We start from the raw sequence: 18942 nt of genomic DNA, 5'->3' as shown, positions 1-18942 counted from the left end.
AATTGATTATACGGTTGAACACGGCAATTTTGCATCGCATGCAATATTGTACACATTTATATGTATGCGTTTGTGTGTTGTGTTGTGTATATGCGCTTATTTTTGCACCAGTCAAGTAAACAACTGCTGGCGGTCGCTCACTTGTTTTATTGCCGTTTAATTTTCGGTATTGACAGTTGTTATTGCTTTATGCAAGCACAACAACAATAACAACAGTAAGCAAATAAGCCGAAAATTATTAAAAAAAAAAAACATTGGTAACGAGGTCATTTGCACTTTACGCAATTGGGAGAAAGAAGTTCAGTCACAAAAGTACCAAATGGAACATGCAACGTCAGCCCAAATGCGGAATGCAACACTGCAAGTGCAAAAGCACACATCCAACGACCTACGTATGTACATATGTACTTTTGTCAAGAGTTTTGTATTATTCTGCTCTAATTGTTGAAAAAGAGGAAGAAATTTAATTACTTATTTTAATTTTTTTATAATTTATTTCTTTGTATTAATTTTGCAGTCATTTTTTAATATTTTTCTTAATTAGTTTTTTTTATTTATTTTATATTTTTAAATTTTTTTTACAATTTTTCAATAATTATTTTAAATTTAATCTATTATTTAGTATTTATTTTAATTGAATTTTTTAATTGTTGTATGTATTTTTAAATTTCAAATTTAAAAAAAAATTTACATTTTAAAAAGGAAAAATGTTTAATAAAGTTTTTCTTAGATATTTATCTTAATTAATTTTTTAACTAAATTAATTTTAATATTTTTTATATTTCCTTTTTTTTAATTTTTATTTGTAAGTTTTTAATACCTATTTTAATTTTTAATTTATCAACCACAAAAGTTTTCAATAATTGTTTTATTTAAATTTTAATATTAATTTGTATATTTTCAAGAGTTATTTCAATTTTGTGTGTTTAAAAAGCAAGATTTTTTAATAATTTCAATGTTTTTATTTTAGTTTTAATCTTTTTTAATATTTATTTTATTGTTTTTTATCATTTTTTTTTTTTATTTATATTTTTAATTGAAATATTTTCTTCATATTATTTCAATTTTTATAATAATTTCAAGATTTTTTTTTTTATTTTTTTATAACATAATTATTTAACTGAAATATTTTGTTATATTTATTTTAAACATTTTTTAAATTTTAATTTTTTTCAATTATCAGTTTAATTTAAATTTTAAAATTGTTTAAAGTATTTATTATATTTTTCTAAATTGTAGTTTTTTTTCAATTATCAATTTAATTTAAATTTAAAATTTTTTTAAAGTATTTATTTTAATTTTATTCATACTTTTTAATTTATATTTATCATATTTATTTTCATTTTTACTTTATGTTTTAAAATGTATTTTAATTTTTAATTCTGAATAAACACCGCACAGTTGCACAAATAATCGCAATGCACCTAAAACAATTCAAATAACAAGCAGCAGCGATGGGGAGGAATGCCCTCAAAAAATGCGCGCCAATTTCTGGCGTTCCCATGCAAACACGCACATACACAAAAACACAAACAAATACACACATGCAAGGCAAAAATGTGCAGCTTCGGCCGCTGGAGAAAACCGAAATTGAGAAATAAACAAAAAGTGTGGCAAAAAGCGACCAATAAGCTCCAAAGAATGGCAAATAAGCGGAGATGAACTCAGGTTGGATGCGGCAGCAGCAACACGCTGCCACAAATACCACCAGCAGCAACAACAACAACAAGTAGAACATACAGAGCTCTGGCAGCAATCGCCAAAGCTATAAAACTTCACGTTTGCTTGCTGTCATTCGCTCAGGAATGCAATCCGACAACTTTTGGTTTGCGCGCATGCGCCTTGCACTCTGTTTGCCGACACACCAAGGCAGAAACAAACACAAACATCAATTGCCGCTGCTGTTGCTGATGCTGCTAGAAATAATGCCATAAAACTTGCAGCAGCAAGCTACAAAACATAAACAAGAGCTTCGAGTTGCGATGAGCCGAGCGAGTAGCGCGTTGCTGCCACATAAATCGCAAAATGCATAACAGCGTCAGTGTTGCATACAGCATACACGTGTATATGGTGTGTTTGTGTTGTGGCAACGACATCCGCCGCCACCACACTCAATAAATAAAACCCATACAAGGCAAGCGAATGGCGCATGAGTGTTAATGGTGAGTTGTGTTGAGTGTGGTGGAAATGCCAATCAGACCCTGTTGGAGCCGAAAATAATTTGAATTGAAAAATATTTTTACAAAATATGTACATATGTATATACAAATTATAGTTAAAAAATATTATAATTAAGAACATTTCATTCGCTTAATGTAAAATGGTTGTAATTCTCAACAGGGTAATAAAAAACACAAAAATCATGAAAAAGCTGTGAAAATTTTATAATTTTGACTGGATTGTTTCATGAAACGCATGAATCGGTTGAGGCAACACAAATAGCCCTCAAATTTATGCATATGACAGCTGCGGGGTGAGTGCTGTACAGGCTAACATAGAATGGAAAGCAGGGCTTTGCATGCAAAACGCCTATTATTCATACTCTTTTGTAACTTATAAGCAGCGTGCCGTATAATATGATAAGACTGAGTTCTGCCAAACTTTTAGTTAAGCAGCGCATGAAATATATGTAGTTATTGAGACCCACATAGAGCTGCCATATTAGTTTAAATTAATTGGACCGATTAATTAGAAACCAAAATACGCCGACAAAGAGTGTGAAAAATATGTTTTTCCGTCGCCAATGCTAATTCGTGGCAACACAACAATTAGTTAACTGTCAGGCCGACTATTTTGTTAAGGGCTAAAGGGGAGTGTGAAATATCGACCACTACATGCATACATAAATTTATGTTTAGGGCGCGAGCATAAAATAAGCACATAATTAATAGTTCGGCTATTAATAAAAAAGTCACACCGAGCGAAGGGGACACAAGTTTTAGAAGTAAACTAATTTTAGACGCCAAAAAACTAACAAAGAGTGATGAAGCTTTGTCTAACATTACTTTTTAGCTTAAATATTGCATATACATAATTCGTGCCCGCAGGAGTTGCAGGAGAACTTGAATTCCCCCCACGCACAATTTAGGCTATAAATATACAATGAAAAAGTGTACTTCGGTTACAGAAAATCGGGGGTAAAATATCTCAAAAGCGAGGTAGGTGTACGAAGACACTACGAGATGTATGAAAGTTCACACTTGAGCTACAAAAGTGAGTTGGCGTGGCGCAGCAGACAACTTGAAGCTACATGTAGCGCCAAATAATAATAAAAGCAACAACAAATGTATATATTTTAAAACTGGTCGAAAAAATGTGGCATAAAAATGTGTAGGCTGAGGAAAAATTTATTATTATTATTGTATATACAAATGTACGCTGCATTTTTGCATTGTTGTTGCTGCAATGGTGTGACACAGAGTTGGAAATGGAAAAAAGTTATGCAGTTTTAAGAAACTTTATTGAACTTTTAGAGGACCATTTGGTAAAAAAAACTTTTGTTAGGTTTTCATACAAAAAAAAAGTAAAAGAAATGTGGGAAATTGGAAAAAAATAAAATAAAATAAAAGCAAAATATTGATAATTGAAAAAAAAAAATAAATAAATAAAATAATATTTGATGATTGAAAAAAAATTAATTAAAAATATTTAAAAATTATAGTAAAAATTGTAAAAGAAAAATAGAAAAACTATAATAAATGAAATATAGTAGTTATATTGAGAAAAAAATTAAATCTATAAGCAAAATATTGTAAAGTAAAAAAATTTAAATTATTGAAAATTAAAAAAAAATATTTTTAGAATTTAAAAACAGCTTTGAAATTTTGAAAATTATTGTCAAAAATTAAATAAAAAACCCTAAATAAAATTAAATAATATTGAGAAAAGAATGAAATTTATAAGAAAAATATTGTAAAATAAAAAATTGAAGTTACTGAAAATTAAAAAAAAAAATTAGAAAATTTAAAAAAAGTTTAAAATTATTAAAAAAAAATTTAAAAATAATATTTATTCACTATTAATTAAGAAAAAAAAATAAGCCTATAAAATTTATTGTAAAATAAAAAAAATTTAAAATTACTAAAAATTACAAAAAAAAACTTGGAAAATTTAAAAAAAGTTTTGAAATTAGAGATTTTGAAAATTATTTAAAAAAAATTAAAAATAAAACATGAAAAATTAATTTAATTTCAAATAAGTATTTTACAGTCGAAAATAATACTACAAGGCAAGTTTCTTAACTTTCCAGCGCATAAATTTAGACTAGACCACAAGGTTTACACCATCACTTTAATTTGCTTTAACATAAAATATATAGTCAAGCATACGTCACTAGGCTCAAGCAAATCAATACAAGCGTGTTTGCTGCTTCCTTTTACGCGCCTTCTTCTCGCAGCAGGCCCTAACCAAACCGCTTCCAAAAACAAGAAAAATGTAATAATAAACAGAACGCTGCCGAAAAAGTGACTCATAAGACTTGCTTCCTCAAACAAAGCCAACACAACTGTTGTCGTTTGACAAGCATTTGCTGGATTACTTCTTCTTTACTTTATTAGTAGTTTTGTTGTTGCTGCTGCTGCTCGTACACGCGGCTGAGTTTATTGCCCTTTCGGCGACATATTGACTGCACGCAAAGGATTTTTTAAATATCATAAACGCTGCGCTGCTGCTTTGTACTATATGTATGTATATTACATTGTGTTGTTGTTAGTGTTGTTACTTTACTTCCGCTACACTTTGTTTTTGTTCTACGCGTTGTTTTTTTGTGAAGCAGAACGCAGAATAGCAAACTCAAAACTGAAGGTTATACCTCAGAGTTGCTCTACAAAAGCAACAACTGCAAGTTGTTGTAATTAAATGTGCGCGCAATTGTTTGCCGCTTCGAATGTGAAATGAAGGACACCGCAATTGAGGACTCAAGCAACGTTTAGAGACTTAAATACAGCCATTAAACTTGAAGGAGGGAAGCAACAGCGCACAGCTGTCGCTGCTATCTGTTTGTCTGTCCGTCTGTCCGTTTGTGCGCTTGTCCTCATTCTGCAGCTGTTGACGCGCAGTGACCAAAGCGCCGCAAAGCCAAAGGTTAAGTGAAACATGTTAATCGACGGCGAACAACACTCCAGACAGTGCAGCGAAGAGCAAAGTCACAAAAAAAAAACGACTGCAACAACAACAAACTAACAAAGCAGTCATAAATATTGTGGGAGAGTCAAAACAGAATGCGCCAGCAGTTAGGCAGGTAGCTTCCTACACACGTCTGTATTCGTATATATAAATTTTTAAACAAAGAGTACGCAGTGGTCTTCTCCTTTGTCTTTGTCCTGCAGACAGACGAGACGCACGACACACAGACCAGGTGCTTACAGATGTATACACAAGAAGCGTGAAATATGATGATGAACTGCAACAACTACAACCAACTACCAAGCAGACAGTCAGGGTCTGCTGTTTGAGTGTGGGTGAACTGCATACTACGAAGGTGTGTTTGCGTGTGTGTGTGTGTGTGTTTGTGGTCAAAACTAATGAAAATGTTCAAAGGACAGTGGAAAGTAATAAATAAAAATCCAATTGAAAAAGCCGAAGCAGCCGAGAAATTAACGAAATGCAAGCGAGACATACGCACACATAAGCACACACACTCACGTGCATTTAATTTCATGCGACAACGCAGGTTAATGACCCAAATTGAAATTCATCGGTGAGGGACAAAGTTCGAAAAACCGTGTGTATTAAATTTCATAAACGCGCTGAATTGCATACAGTCTGTGACTGCACTAAAAAAAGGTGGAAGAAGAAGAAAAACGCACATGCGAGAATATATGCGAGCGGACATTATGCAAAAACAAAAAAAAAACGAGAGGAGTCATAAATGAAATTAAAAAAGCTGCTTAACGCCAACGCACTGAGGCATTAGGGTGTGTAAGCAAGCTGAGACGCTTTCAGCTGGCTTTTTGGCACATTTTAGTGACAAGGCTGAGTGCATAGTGTAGGAAAAGACAATAAACTGGCGTTGAATGAGATAAAATGGGAAACAATTTCAATTTAAAATTTAAAGAATAAAAATCATAACCTCAAATATTTTTTAGGTCTGAGCATATTGCGTTTTCTACCAACTTTATATATTTTCCAACGCTGCACTATGTGCATAGCATCATGTACAACTCGAATTTCTCGAATTTTTCTTTTTAATGGACAAAAATCTTCAAAATTCATGTGACACGCGAAGACACTAAATCTACAGCGTGTTCTTTCTTCTACAAAGTTGAGTTACAAGTTGTCTACAGCAATCACTATCCCATGCAGTAGTGATAAACCCCCAAAACTATTACAAGGCAGCTCAAAAAATGTGTACAGTTGCCACTTACAACAACAACGGTTCTTAAATTTACAAATATTGAAAAAAAATTACAACCAACAAAGAAAACAAGCGAGAAGATTTGAACCGACGCGTTAGAAACTCAACACAAGACGCTGCTATTCCCAAATAATTTTAGCCGTTATGTGCTTAACGCGCTGATGGATTACTTGCAAGGCAGATGCCTGAGTAAGAACTCACAAAGAAAAGTATGAAAAAAAAATTAAAAAAAAAAAAACGAAAAATTGAAAAGAAAATTAAAAAAAATAAATAAAAAAAAAAAATTTAAAAAAAATTTAAAAAAGAATAAAATAAAAATTAAAAAATATAAAAAATTAAAAGACAAAAGTTTAGAAAGAAAATTATAAAAAACAATTAATAAAGATAAATACAATACAAAAAAATATTAAAAAAATTGAGAAAAAATACAAAAAAAGAATAGAAAAAAGAAACTACAAAAAAATAGAAAAAAGAAGAAAATTACAGAAAAAAATTACAAAAAAAACAACAAATCGACTTAAAATCCATGAGATTTTTAAAACATTTTCTTTCCTTTCAGCAATACACCAAAAAACCAGACACACACGAAGCAGAAGATAAACGATGAATCAAAAAAAAGAAACATTTCAACAGCGCTACTAATGTAAAATCATTTGGAAATTCTGGGAAATAGCTTACAGCTGCAAAGAAGGGGCAGAGCGCAGCACTTTCAAAGGCAGCAATCAGCAGGCGGGCAGGCAGGCGGTCCAACGGCTTTTATAAACAACCGAAACAACACAGACGGCTGTGAGTGAGTCAACAACAATAACAAAAACAACAACAATAATAACCAAAAGCAACTACAATAACAAAAACAACAACAAAAAAGAAAAAACCAGAAACAACACTACCATGCATTTAGACAAAAGGTAGCAAAGGAAGAACACATACATAAACGTAGCGGTTGCAAGAGAGCGGGCGGGCGGCCAGAGTCCACAGACTGCTTGGAATGCACTTGAAACGAAAATAGAAAATTAAGTGCGAGGAGAAACAGCAGCGACAAACATTACAAAACTATACAAACATACATACAGACATGTACATATGTATGTACATATGTGTGTGTGTGTGTATTGGATGTGTGCGTGGAGCATGCATGTAAAATGGCGGGAAAAACATTGCTGCGGAATGCAACAGTGCGGAGCATGATAAAAGCGCAGCGGAAGCACGTGTTGCAAACAAGCGATACAAGACGAACACACACACACACACGCGCACATGTATATTACCGACTTTTAGGCGTAATAACTGCAATTTGTTTCGATAAAGAGCAGACAATGTTTGGACGCAATGGTGTAACTGATAGCGAACGATGTCTAATTATGGCACAGACGAGGCATTTTGTAGTTATTTTTGTGAAAATATTCATTTCAAAACACAGCGACGCAATTGAGCGCGTAACTTAAGTGCCGACCATACTCCGGACACGCCACTGGGACCTTGAAGGCCTAGGAAGTACAACACAAGCGCAAGACCTATAATTTATCTAGTCTCCACTACCCTGAGATACATGCGTTGCTGCGCAAACCGTTTATCATGTGACAAAATATGTGCGAGCGTGTATATGTATGGACGGACGTCAGGGGCGCACTGTCAGCCGGGCGCGCAGCACAAATCCAAAGCTAAAACGTCAGCTGTGGCTAGCGCTAGTTAGGTCTACACCTTTGTGCCAACCGAAACCGGCTGATCGCCGCGGCATCGTTGTCGTCATCGGCCTGCGTCAGCCATTTGCGGTGTAGACAAACGCTCAAGCATTTATGGATATACGCAAATGGCAAAAACAACAAATGTGTGAATGACGCAAAAATATTTCTATGAATGTGTGTATTTTTAAAAAATAAATGATTACTGTTTTTGCTTTTGTAAAAACTGAATACAGCCAACGCAGTGCTGATAAAAATTACAAAGGCATGAATGGTTGTTGTCTGGTGTTTTGAGGCGCTGAATAGGGAGGGGGTAAGCGCGCGCAGTTAAATATTATAAAATTGTTATCAATTTGCAGGCTACACATGTGTGGAGTGTGTGCGCGTGCGAAGCGCAGCAAATTCGTCTGCATGGTTTATCGTGCGTCAGCGTAGCTGTAAATGACGAAAGCGACGACGAAGTCAATAAAAAGTGAGTAGTAAATGACAGTTATAAGTGGCAAGCGTCAAAACAACAAAGAAATATTTTTCAAATTTAATTTATTAAATCTGATATGCGATTTAAAGAGGCTTTAGAGAGGCGCTCAAACTTGTTGAAATATATGAATGAAGTATGTGCGCAGGTGTCGTGAATTAAAAGTTATTGCAATTTTAGAAATTAAGATTGAAAAAAGTATACAAATTAAGAAAAAAAAGCGAAAAAAAAAATAAAAAAAATAAAAAAAAAAAAAAAAAAAAAAAAAAAAAAAAAAAAAAATAAAAAAAAAAAAAAAAAAAAAAAAAAAAAAAAAAAAAAAAAAATAAAAAAATAAAAATAAATAAAAAAAAAAAAAATAAATAAAAAAAAATAAATAAAAAAATAAAAATAAAAAAAGTAAAAAAAAAAAACAAATTAAATAATTAAAAAAATATAAATATTTAAAAAATATATAAATAATTTAAAAAAAATTAAATATAAAAATTATAAAAACATTAAATTCAAAAAATGTATAAAAAATAAAAAACATATAGACGCAAAAAAACGCAATGAATAATCCATTCTATGACGCACATGGCACTAAGAGATAACCGTGGCCAAACAAAAACAAAGAACTTGTTTTGCTATTTTCGACAAATTTTATGCATACTTCTTATATTAACCTCAAACCACGGCTATTTTAAACCAGTTATTCTGAAACTTTACTTTTATTAAATTCCACAAGAAGGTTTGTAGCATGTGTATGTAAATAAGGGATCATTCACTTATGTATATATGTACATACATACATACATATATGTATGTATATTTGCAGAAAATTTTTGAGTAGCGAAAATAGTTTTTTAGTACTTTTTTTTGGTAATTTATACATTACTTGTATGAACAACAACAAAAAGGCGAACAAAAAGTGTATGCAAAGGGAACATGAGAGCAAAAGCAAGCGGCGTTGCGAAAGGCAATGGAGAAAGAAGGCAGTAGAATAAAGTACGCATATGTATACTTTGTATGTATAAATAAGTATGCATGTACATATGTACATACGTACATATGTATGTATGTATATAAAATCAAAAATTAAGCATGTATGTATGTATGTATGTATGCACGCATTTTTATTACCAAGCAATAAAAGAAGTCGACCATATATGAAAAGCTACCCAATAGTGTCACCATTGTTGCTGTTCAAGACGCTTTATTTCACTATTTTTTATATATTTTTTTTATTCCACTATTTTTTATTTTTTTTATTATTTTTTGTGCGTACATGCTCGCTGGCACGTAAGTCAGCTAAACACCGGCTCAACAGCAGCGCTATCAGCCTCAAGTCCAAGTACGACCGCAACTATGATATAACTAACCAAAAAAATTTACAAAAACAACAAAAATTCACCGGCATTCTAAGCAAGTCAAAAAGCTGGCTTGACAATTTTAATGAAATGCCGAATAGTTGGCGAAATTCAAGTGAGCAAAGGCAAACAGCAACGAGCAACAAAAACAAGTGCGTTGCTAAGTACAGACACAGACTTTATGTACACGCAGGCATATTCAGTGCGTAAGTAAAGGGTTAAATGTGTGGAAAAGTGGTGCTTTATAAACATTTTAAATATAAATAAAAAAATATTTGTTCGTCGATACGATGAATACGCGCTCAGAAGAGCTTTGACAATAAAGTTAGTTAATTATGAATGAATATTATATTTTTTAATATTGGAAAATATTCATACAATCGATGTATTTTCATTCACCGACATCAATATAGTTGTATTCAATGAAAGTATTGCTAAAGTTTTTTGTAAACACCTACACAAACACCCTTTACACGCAAATTTGATTGATTTTTGGTGCACACCACGCACAAATATATGTATATACATTTTCATATACTATATAAGTATATACAGTATGTACTACTGCTCAAACTCATTAAAAATTTAAAAGCATAAAAAAAACTTAGAGCTAAGCCTTGTAGTGCACATGCATTAAATCATAAAAAAGTTAAATAATGGGCAAGGGGGCACGCAGTAATAAGCGGGGAACACTAGTGGACTGATACTTATGTACGTACTACGTAAGCGACAAAGTCAAAGTCAAGACAATAATGAATTTCATACTTTCAGAGGTCAAAAAATAATTACAAAAATACAACTTTCTAATAAAATATTTTAAACTTTTAACAACTGCTGCTACAGACCTAATGAATTTTGTTGATTTCGAAACATTAATTACATACCCGAATTGCTGGCTAACACACAACGTTTTAGGTATAAAAGTGTGAAGAGGGTAAACGTGTTAAGCAGCTGGGAAGTAAAACGAAGTGTTTGCTGTGAAGAAAACACAACAAAAACAAAAATAAATCTGAGCAAATGGGGACACAACAAACCAACAATGTATGAATGAAGCCACATTCACACATACAAATGTACATACACATAATACATGTATGCGCGTCTGTGGGGGCAAGTTAATGTAATAATGACAATGCTGACACTTTGAAATTATCCAAAATAGCGGCTACACTACACTTCAACAACTTAAAACTCCGTTAGAATAAATATTCGACAGAGCGACGACACATTTTAAGTGTCTGTATGTACTTATTCGAGATAGCGAAGTGCTCGATTACAACAAAGGGGAGCACAGACGAAGGAGCCACTGAGGGCGAGAGAAAGAGTTGTGTGAGCAAGCAAAATTTATTTATGTACATACTGAAAAATGTTTGTATGTATGTATTACTGTAAATATGTCAGTGTGACTTCTGTGTATAATAGTGTAAAGGAAAACAAAACTTTTATCGCCTACACGTGTCGCCATTTCAACAATTGTCATCGTAAGCACCGATATTTTAAGCAATCAGCGGGCGTCGAGCAAGTGAGTGAGTGTGTGAGCGAAGTATGGTTGAACGTTGGGAGGGTGTTGGATTTTAGGTTGTAAAAATAAAACACACGGCAATGAATTGCAATTACTTAGTTTTATGAACAAAACAACACCAACAACTTATTTTTATGAATGTGCATTGTTTGTTTACATGTACATATGTATGCATGTATGTTAGGTAATTATATATTACTACTAGCATGATTTACTTGCAGGCGGCATATTACTTAGTACATATAAATGTGCACGTAGGTATGTTAGTATTTACACAAGAAGATAGATTAGCTATAAACATGAAAAATATTGCTGGAACCGGTTGCTGCACTGACATGCTGCACAACACATCATAAACGATTCTTATGAAAATTAATTACAATTAAGGAATAAAAAAAAGTTAATATCGGCGCAGCGCAGCTATAATACCCTTCACAGGCAGTGCATATTGCAAAAAGGCAATAGAAAGTTCTTTATGTTGATTTTGATCGATCCGTTTGTACGGCAGCTATATGCTATAGTGATCGGATGAGAATAATTTCTTCGGAGATTGCAGTGTAGGCATAGACAGTATTCCATACCAAAGTTAGTGAAGATATCTTGCCAAATAAAAAAGTTTTCCATACAAGCACTTGAATTTGATCGGTCAGTTCGTACGGCAGCTATATGCTATAGTGATCGGATGAGAATAATTTCTTCGGAGATTGCAGTTTTGCTTTCGACAATAATCCAAGCCAAATTTCATGAAGATACTTTGCCAAATAAAAAAGTTTCCCATACAAAGACTTGTTTGGACCGGTAAGTTCGTATGAGGCCCACACGCTATAATGGGCAGATATCGCTGGTTCCGACAAATAAGCAGCTTCTTGAGGAGAAAAGAACATGTGCAAAATTTCGGAACGATATCTCAAAAACTGAGTGACTAATTCGCTTATATACAGTCAGATGCACTCGGTAAAGGCTAAATCGGCTCAGCTTGTAATGCTGATCAGTAATTTATACACTTTTGAAGTCTCCGAAGTTCACCGAAGTTTCCTGCTGGCTGCTACAAACTTCGTGGCAAACTCAATTTACTCTGTTCAGGGTATAAAATTAAAGATGCAATACAAAGCAGTAATAAACCAGTATGGAAGACGTTGGCGATTTTGTAATAAGCGTGTGTAATTGTTATAAAAAAACAAAAACAATATTACAAAAGCATGTAAATATGAATATAGTATGCTTATAAATATACATATATACATACATACTATACTCTACCATACACATGTGTTATGCAGCAGATAATTGCTCTGCTGCCTACGGATTTGATAACAGTTTCGTACTTTGACATTGTTATTGTGCTCATACTTTCTATATATTACATAAGTACAGACATACAGTTATATTAAAATATGTATATAGTATAACAACAATATTATTTCTATTATTTCGAGGCTGTCACTTTCTTTGCGCACCAACACACGGACCATTGTCGACTTTTGCTGACACTTGCGTCGTTTATTGGTCTCTGTCGTCGCTGCTAACACCCGCTGACGGCTCAACACCCGCCTGGTGTGCGCCTATTTTTCTCGTGCCGTGTGTTGATTGAAGTAAACAGATTTATTTGTGCAAAATAATGGCAACAACATCATTTTTATAAACACATACACACGCATGTATGGCAGCTATTATTACTTGTAGACATATTTACATGTGGGCATGTAATTTTGTACGTGCATTGCTGCTTGCTGGGCAGGTGGCAGTGCAAAAACATTACGTTGGAGTTTGTTTATAGCGAAAACATCGCTATTAGAAAATCATATTGCTAATAAATAGACACGGTCATTGAAAATACATATGTACATACATGCAAATATATGAATGTATGTGTATGTATTAATGCCTATGCAAAAAATTCACATTAAGTGGTTAATAAATTACGTTTATGGGGGAAAACAGCTTGTATTATCGACACTTATGCACATGTTTGTATGTGTGTGTGTGTGTGTGGGCTTTCTAATGCGATAAACAACAAACAGGAGAAAAATAAATATTTTTTAAATGAAATATTAAATAAACACTCTCGTGATTGCTTATCGCGAAAACTCAATCGAAATTTGCACGATTAGCGGCGTCAGCAGATAAGCGGCGCTGCTGCTGCGCAGCCGCTTTGACTAACGTCACACAAATATTCAATAAAACGCATTGAAATGTTGTTTTTGATGTTCGATTGACTGAGAAAGCCTGTTGACACTAACTAAAGTCAGCATAACTGTATGTGTGTTCGATTATATGTCTGTATGTATGCTTTGAAGTTAATCGAAACGTCAGCATGAATATCAACACAAACAGGAAAAGGCAAATCAGTCTAAAATTAGCAAAAGTCACAACTAAAAAAAGCAAAATCATCGTCATAAAGCCTATGGAAATATAATAAAATACAAAAATATGCAAAATAATAGTTATCTAAGCGTGTACGGCAGTCACAAAATGATCGTAAAAAAGCCACTAATGGCACGGACAGCAGTGTGGTTCGCGTGTTTTGCTTAGCGCTCGGCCGCTGCTCGTTGGCTAGCTGCTAGCTAACTAGCTACCGATACAAAAAAAACTGATTTTGAAACAACAAATGTGCTGTTACAACAAAAAGACTGTTGCTGCAACAACTAAAACTGCTGTTACAACAATAAAACTGCTGTTACAACAAAAACTACTACAAGAAAAAAAACGCTTACAACAATAAAAACTGTTACAACAATAAAAACTGTTACAACAACAATAAAAACTGCTACAACAATTATAAAACTGCCACAACAACAACAGTAAAATCTACCAGTACTCATTCGCATGAGTATACGTCAATGGGGAAACCCAGCGCGATCTCCTCCTTAAGAGTGAAAGGTTGAAACTAATAAAAAACAACAACGACAACAACAACTTTTTATGAATAGTGGAATATTGGAGCAGTAGTGGGGGGCTTGTGATCACACATAAGACCACTAAGCAGATAGAACTTTCTACCGATTAATGCGTGGCGATAAGACTTCGCACGTAACGCACGAAGCAGAAACACGTTAAGATATTGAAACATTTTAGCGCCGGCATGTGATCTGGCAGAAAATGTATAGCTGATAATGGCACTTAAAAGGCGCCACGCGTCACATAGAAATTCGGTGTATTAATAGACAAGCAAACAAACAAATAGTGCGGCAGCAAGTGGTGGAAGCGCGTTTATCAGCGTGGCGTATGAATCAGAAATTACTTGAACAGTTGAAATTTCATCATATATAGGCGTTTATTTGAATTTCACAATTAGTCACAAGTGTGAATGATGTGTGAGTGTGTTGAATGCGCGCTGTAGTGGCATAAAAGTTGCTGTGACGCTGCCCAGTCAAGTCAGCTGGTTGGCAAAAGGCTTGTGGGCACATCGACGAGAAGGCCAACAACTTGTTAATGCCACACAATTACAAGCACGCATACATATTTGCATACAGATATTCATATATTATGCATTCACTAGCGTACAACTAAGCGCGCTAGCGATTACTTTTGCAGACAATAACTGAAATTAGCACCTGATCAAGTGTTAGCAGCTTGCGGTACGATATCGGCTAATCAGTAGTAGCGTCCATTAAACTAAGCGCTGGCCAATCGACTAACTATCGGGCCACATTCCACACTAATTGACACAACTAGCGCTTATATTAATAAGCGGCTAATAGCAAGCGCTACAATTGGATTCAGTCGAAAGCAAATATATGTACATATTTACACATGTGTAGATATGTTTGTGTATCTATGTGTATGTATGTAGTGGCAGCGTTTACATTTCAATTCCAATGGCAGTTGTTTGTTTGCACACCTTTTTTTCGTGTCAATTTTGGTATTTCATCTCGCTTGTTTAACAGCAATTCGCGTTTGTTGTTGCAGACGCTGCTGTTGTTGTGCAGCGCCGCTTTATTGGCGCCAAGCGCAAATAAACAAGTCGAGTTGTAGATGGAAAAATCCCATTGAGAATATTATATTTTCGTTTGTATTTTTTGTTTTAAAATTTATTTGCTTTGCATTTTACTTCTTCGCTGCCATTGTATCTGTCAATCACACTGTAAGCGGCCGTTGCTGATAAGCGCGTGTAATTATTTGCAAACATTCGTACGAGTGTATGTACAATTTGATAATTTGATCATCACAGACACAGACAGAAAATTGCAATTAATGCATGAAAAAATTAATTGAATTTACATTTGAATTGAAATAAAATTAAAAAACATTTTATATAGAACAACTTTCTAAACCTAAATATCGGATTGAAAAAAAGAAAACATGTTAAGATCCAAAAAAAAAAAAACAATAAAAAAATTATTAATTTAAATTAAAAAAAATTAAATAATTAAAAAAATTTTTTAAATAATTAAAAATTTAAAATAATTAAAAAAAACTTTTTTTAAGTTAAAAAAAAATATCTAAAAAAATATAAAAAAAAATGTTTAAGAAAAAAATTTTATTTCAAAAATAAAATTTTCAATTTAATATTAACCCAAAATTGAAATTAAAACATGAAAATCTATTTTCAGACCAAAATTTTCTTTAAAACAAACGCAACCTTGCGCCTACCTACAAGCATGTACATACATACATATGTATGTATGTATGTATGTATTTGACTTAAATTTAAATAATAATTATTGCTGTACACTTACTTGCATATTCACGTTTCGAATTCACATCGACGGCGAGGTAAACATTGCTGAAGCTGCCCTCGCCAATGTATTTGCCGAAAATATAGTCGTTTGGCGATTTCTTTGGCGGCGTTACGGCGACATTTGTGGGCGATGTGGATGCACCGGCGGAGCCGATATTGGCAGCAGATGCTACTGAGAGTGTTGCGGCGGCCGAGGCGGATATATTGATGGCGGTGGTGGGTGGTGCATTGCTACCACCACCACCTGCTAGCGCATTGTTGTTGTATGTGCGTGGCAATTGTTGTTGTTGCTGGTGTTCGACGCTGTCGTAGCCATTCTGTTGTTGGTGTTGCTGATAACGACAACATGTCGGCGTGTGTTCCGGCGTTGTAGCGCCGTTCTGCTGTGCAGCGGCCACAGCGGCGGCCAAAGGTGATGAATGTCCTACAAAGATGGGAGAAAGGGAGCGCGGAGACAATTTTCAAGTAAGTAAACATTGTAAATATTATTAAGTGTTGTTGTTGTATGCAGAACGCTTACCATTTGTTAGATATTTACTGCTGCCATGATTTAAGCTGCCCACTGACTCGGGTATGATCGCCGAGATGTTGCCGCAGCCACATAGGCTGTTGCGCGACTGTGACTGTGCCATTTGTTGTTGTTGGCTTTGGCGTTGGCTCCAATGATGTGGCATTGTGGGCTGTTGTGTGGTTGTGGCTGACGGCGCTGTTGCTGTTGTTGTGTTTGTTGTCTGTACGGCTGCTGCAGGTAAATGATGTGTGGGTGTCTGTGTGCTATGCTGATGCATGCGACTTGTTGCTGTGGTGGCCATTGTGGCGGCGCTGTTGTTTGTTGTATTCAGGGATAATTCTTTAAATTTCAATTCGGTGAAATTGCTCTCACTCAACGATACTGCGGTGGCCTTTTCTTTTGGCATCGCTGGCATCGTGCTGCACGGCGACAGGATCTGTTGCTGCTGTTGACCGTTTATCTGTGTGGGCGGAAGGAGAGAATTTGAAAATTTGTTAATAATTTGTATTTATTTCATAGATTTTGTTTATTTATAAATATTAATAATATTGGATATGTTAAACATTTTATAAATATTAAAATTTTTTACAAATTCAAAAATTTTTTTTTAATTTCAAACTTTTAGAAAAATTCAAAATTATAGAAATTCAAAATTTTAAAAAAATTCAAACTTTAAAAAAATTCAAAATTATAGAAAATACAAAATTTTAGAAATTCAAAATTAAAAAAAAATCAAATTTTTTTAAAATTTCAAACTTTTAGAAAAATTCAAAATTTTAGAAAATTTCAAAATTTTATAAAAATTCCAAATTTTATAAAAATTCAAAATTTTTTAAATATTAATTTTTTTTTAATTCAAAAATTTATAAATATCAACAATTTTATAAAAAATATATATATTTTATTTTTAGTATCAAAACAACTGTTAGACACCTGCTTTATGTGTGTGCGTATTTTCAAAAAAAACTTCACGCATTTATCTAATCAAAATACTATAAATATGCTTCTCTACACAACCCCAACGTTTGATTAATGAATGGCTGCCTCCCATTGATCGCGATGTTGCTTTTGCGTTGTTGGGCAAACAACTATTCAAAACCGAAAAACAGTCTACAACAACATATCATAAAACTAATTTCATAGGCTTATACAAAAAAAAAATTGTATTTGCTTTGATCATAAAATCCACAAGCGAAAGAAATTACAAAGCAAAATGGAAGCGTTAAAAACAAGTGTTTGATATACAAAACAAATAGCTGATGATGAAATCAAAAAGATAATGATGGTTTTAAAATCGCACGAACAATATTATTGAGGAAAAAAGTTGTAAATACAACTGTTACGAAAATGAAGTTAAAACGTGGACTACAATAGGAAGAAACGTAAAAAATAAGAACTAAAAGGTAAAAAAAAAGAAAAAATAATAGTAAAAAAAGAGCAAAAAATGCTAGAACGAAGAGAAGAAACAAATCCAAAGAACTAAACCGTGCAGCTGATCAAGTAAGCTGTGTGTTATGATGCTGCGAAACAAAGGGCGAAGCAAGACGAAGGCTAAAAGTGGGAACCCCGAAACAGAATATCATAAATCATAAACGGGTTCAAGGATCCCCGCATAAGAGTTCATTTACCGCACGATTGGTGAGACTAAATGCTGATTTAAACGTGTTGAGATTACTGAGAAGCAGAAGCAGCATACCAAAAACCATGGGAATTGTATGCGAAGAAAGAAAAAGAGAGCGTTGCTTGAAAGAGTGAAACAATATAACCAACGGCAGTTTTTTGTTAATTTGTAGGTACACAGGTTTATAATTATGCGCAGTGGGTGGATTATAGAACAAAATAAACAATTTGCTTTCTTTTTTCGCAATTTTCATTGTTTTTATTTAACAAGCGCTTTGCGTATATTTACGCATTTTATGGCGCTCATATGGTTTCTTCCACGCACACGCACACAAGGTTAACATTTTATATAACAATTCGCGGAAAACAAAATAATTATGCAATTTATCGTCTTTTTTGCGCTGATTTACAGTGAAAAATTCGTACGGAGAAATTCGCAAACCGTTATTTAGTTAGCAACGCCCACCTTTTTTTGTTATTTGTTTATTTTGGAAGAGACTACACTACACGCTCCAATTAGTATATCATACTATGGGTGGTAAACAGCACCCACCACGTGCCCCCTTCTTTGCATGGGGCGCCATTTAAGCCAATTAGCGGTTGCTTTGTTGATATGTGCATATGTTTTTATATAGTTTTTAGTATTTATTTAGATTTTAAGGAAACAAATATTTAAAAAAATAAAACTTCATTAAAATAATATTAAAAAAAAACTGGAAAAAAACCAAAAAAAACTAAAGAAAAAGA

The 18942-nt window shown here is 33.5% G+C and overlaps 1 protein-coding gene across 6 annotated transcripts in view; it reads right to left on the bottom strand.

Annotated features, from left to right (window-relative positions):
• Positions 1–18942, bottom strand: part of LOC126762923 (3-phosphoinositide-dependent protein kinase 1) — a 115149-nt gene that overhangs the window by 18726 nt on the left and 77481 nt on the right. For all 6 annotated transcript variants that reach the window (XM_050479975.1, XM_050479971.1, XM_050479970.1 and 3 more), the window contains 2 exons: positions 16585–17035; positions 16063–16488 (listed from right to left, as the gene is read on the bottom strand). In XM_050479975.1, the coding sequence (XP_050335932.1) occupies positions 16063–16488; positions 16585–16990 (832 nt within the window). In that variant the 5' untranslated portion in view covers positions 16991–17035. The remainder of the gene's footprint in view (positions 1–16062; positions 16489–16584; positions 17036–18942) is intronic.

The sequence above is a fragment of the Bactrocera neohumeralis genome, chromosome 6 (genome assembly GCF_024586455.1).
Source record: "Bactrocera neohumeralis isolate Rockhampton chromosome 6, APGP_CSIRO_Bneo_wtdbg2-racon-allhic-juicebox.fasta_v2, whole genome shotgun sequence".
NCBI classification, from domain to species: Eukaryota; Metazoa; Arthropoda; class Insecta; order Diptera; family Tephritidae; genus Bactrocera; species Bactrocera neohumeralis.
This window is presented reverse-complemented; position numbering and strand designations above follow the sequence as displayed.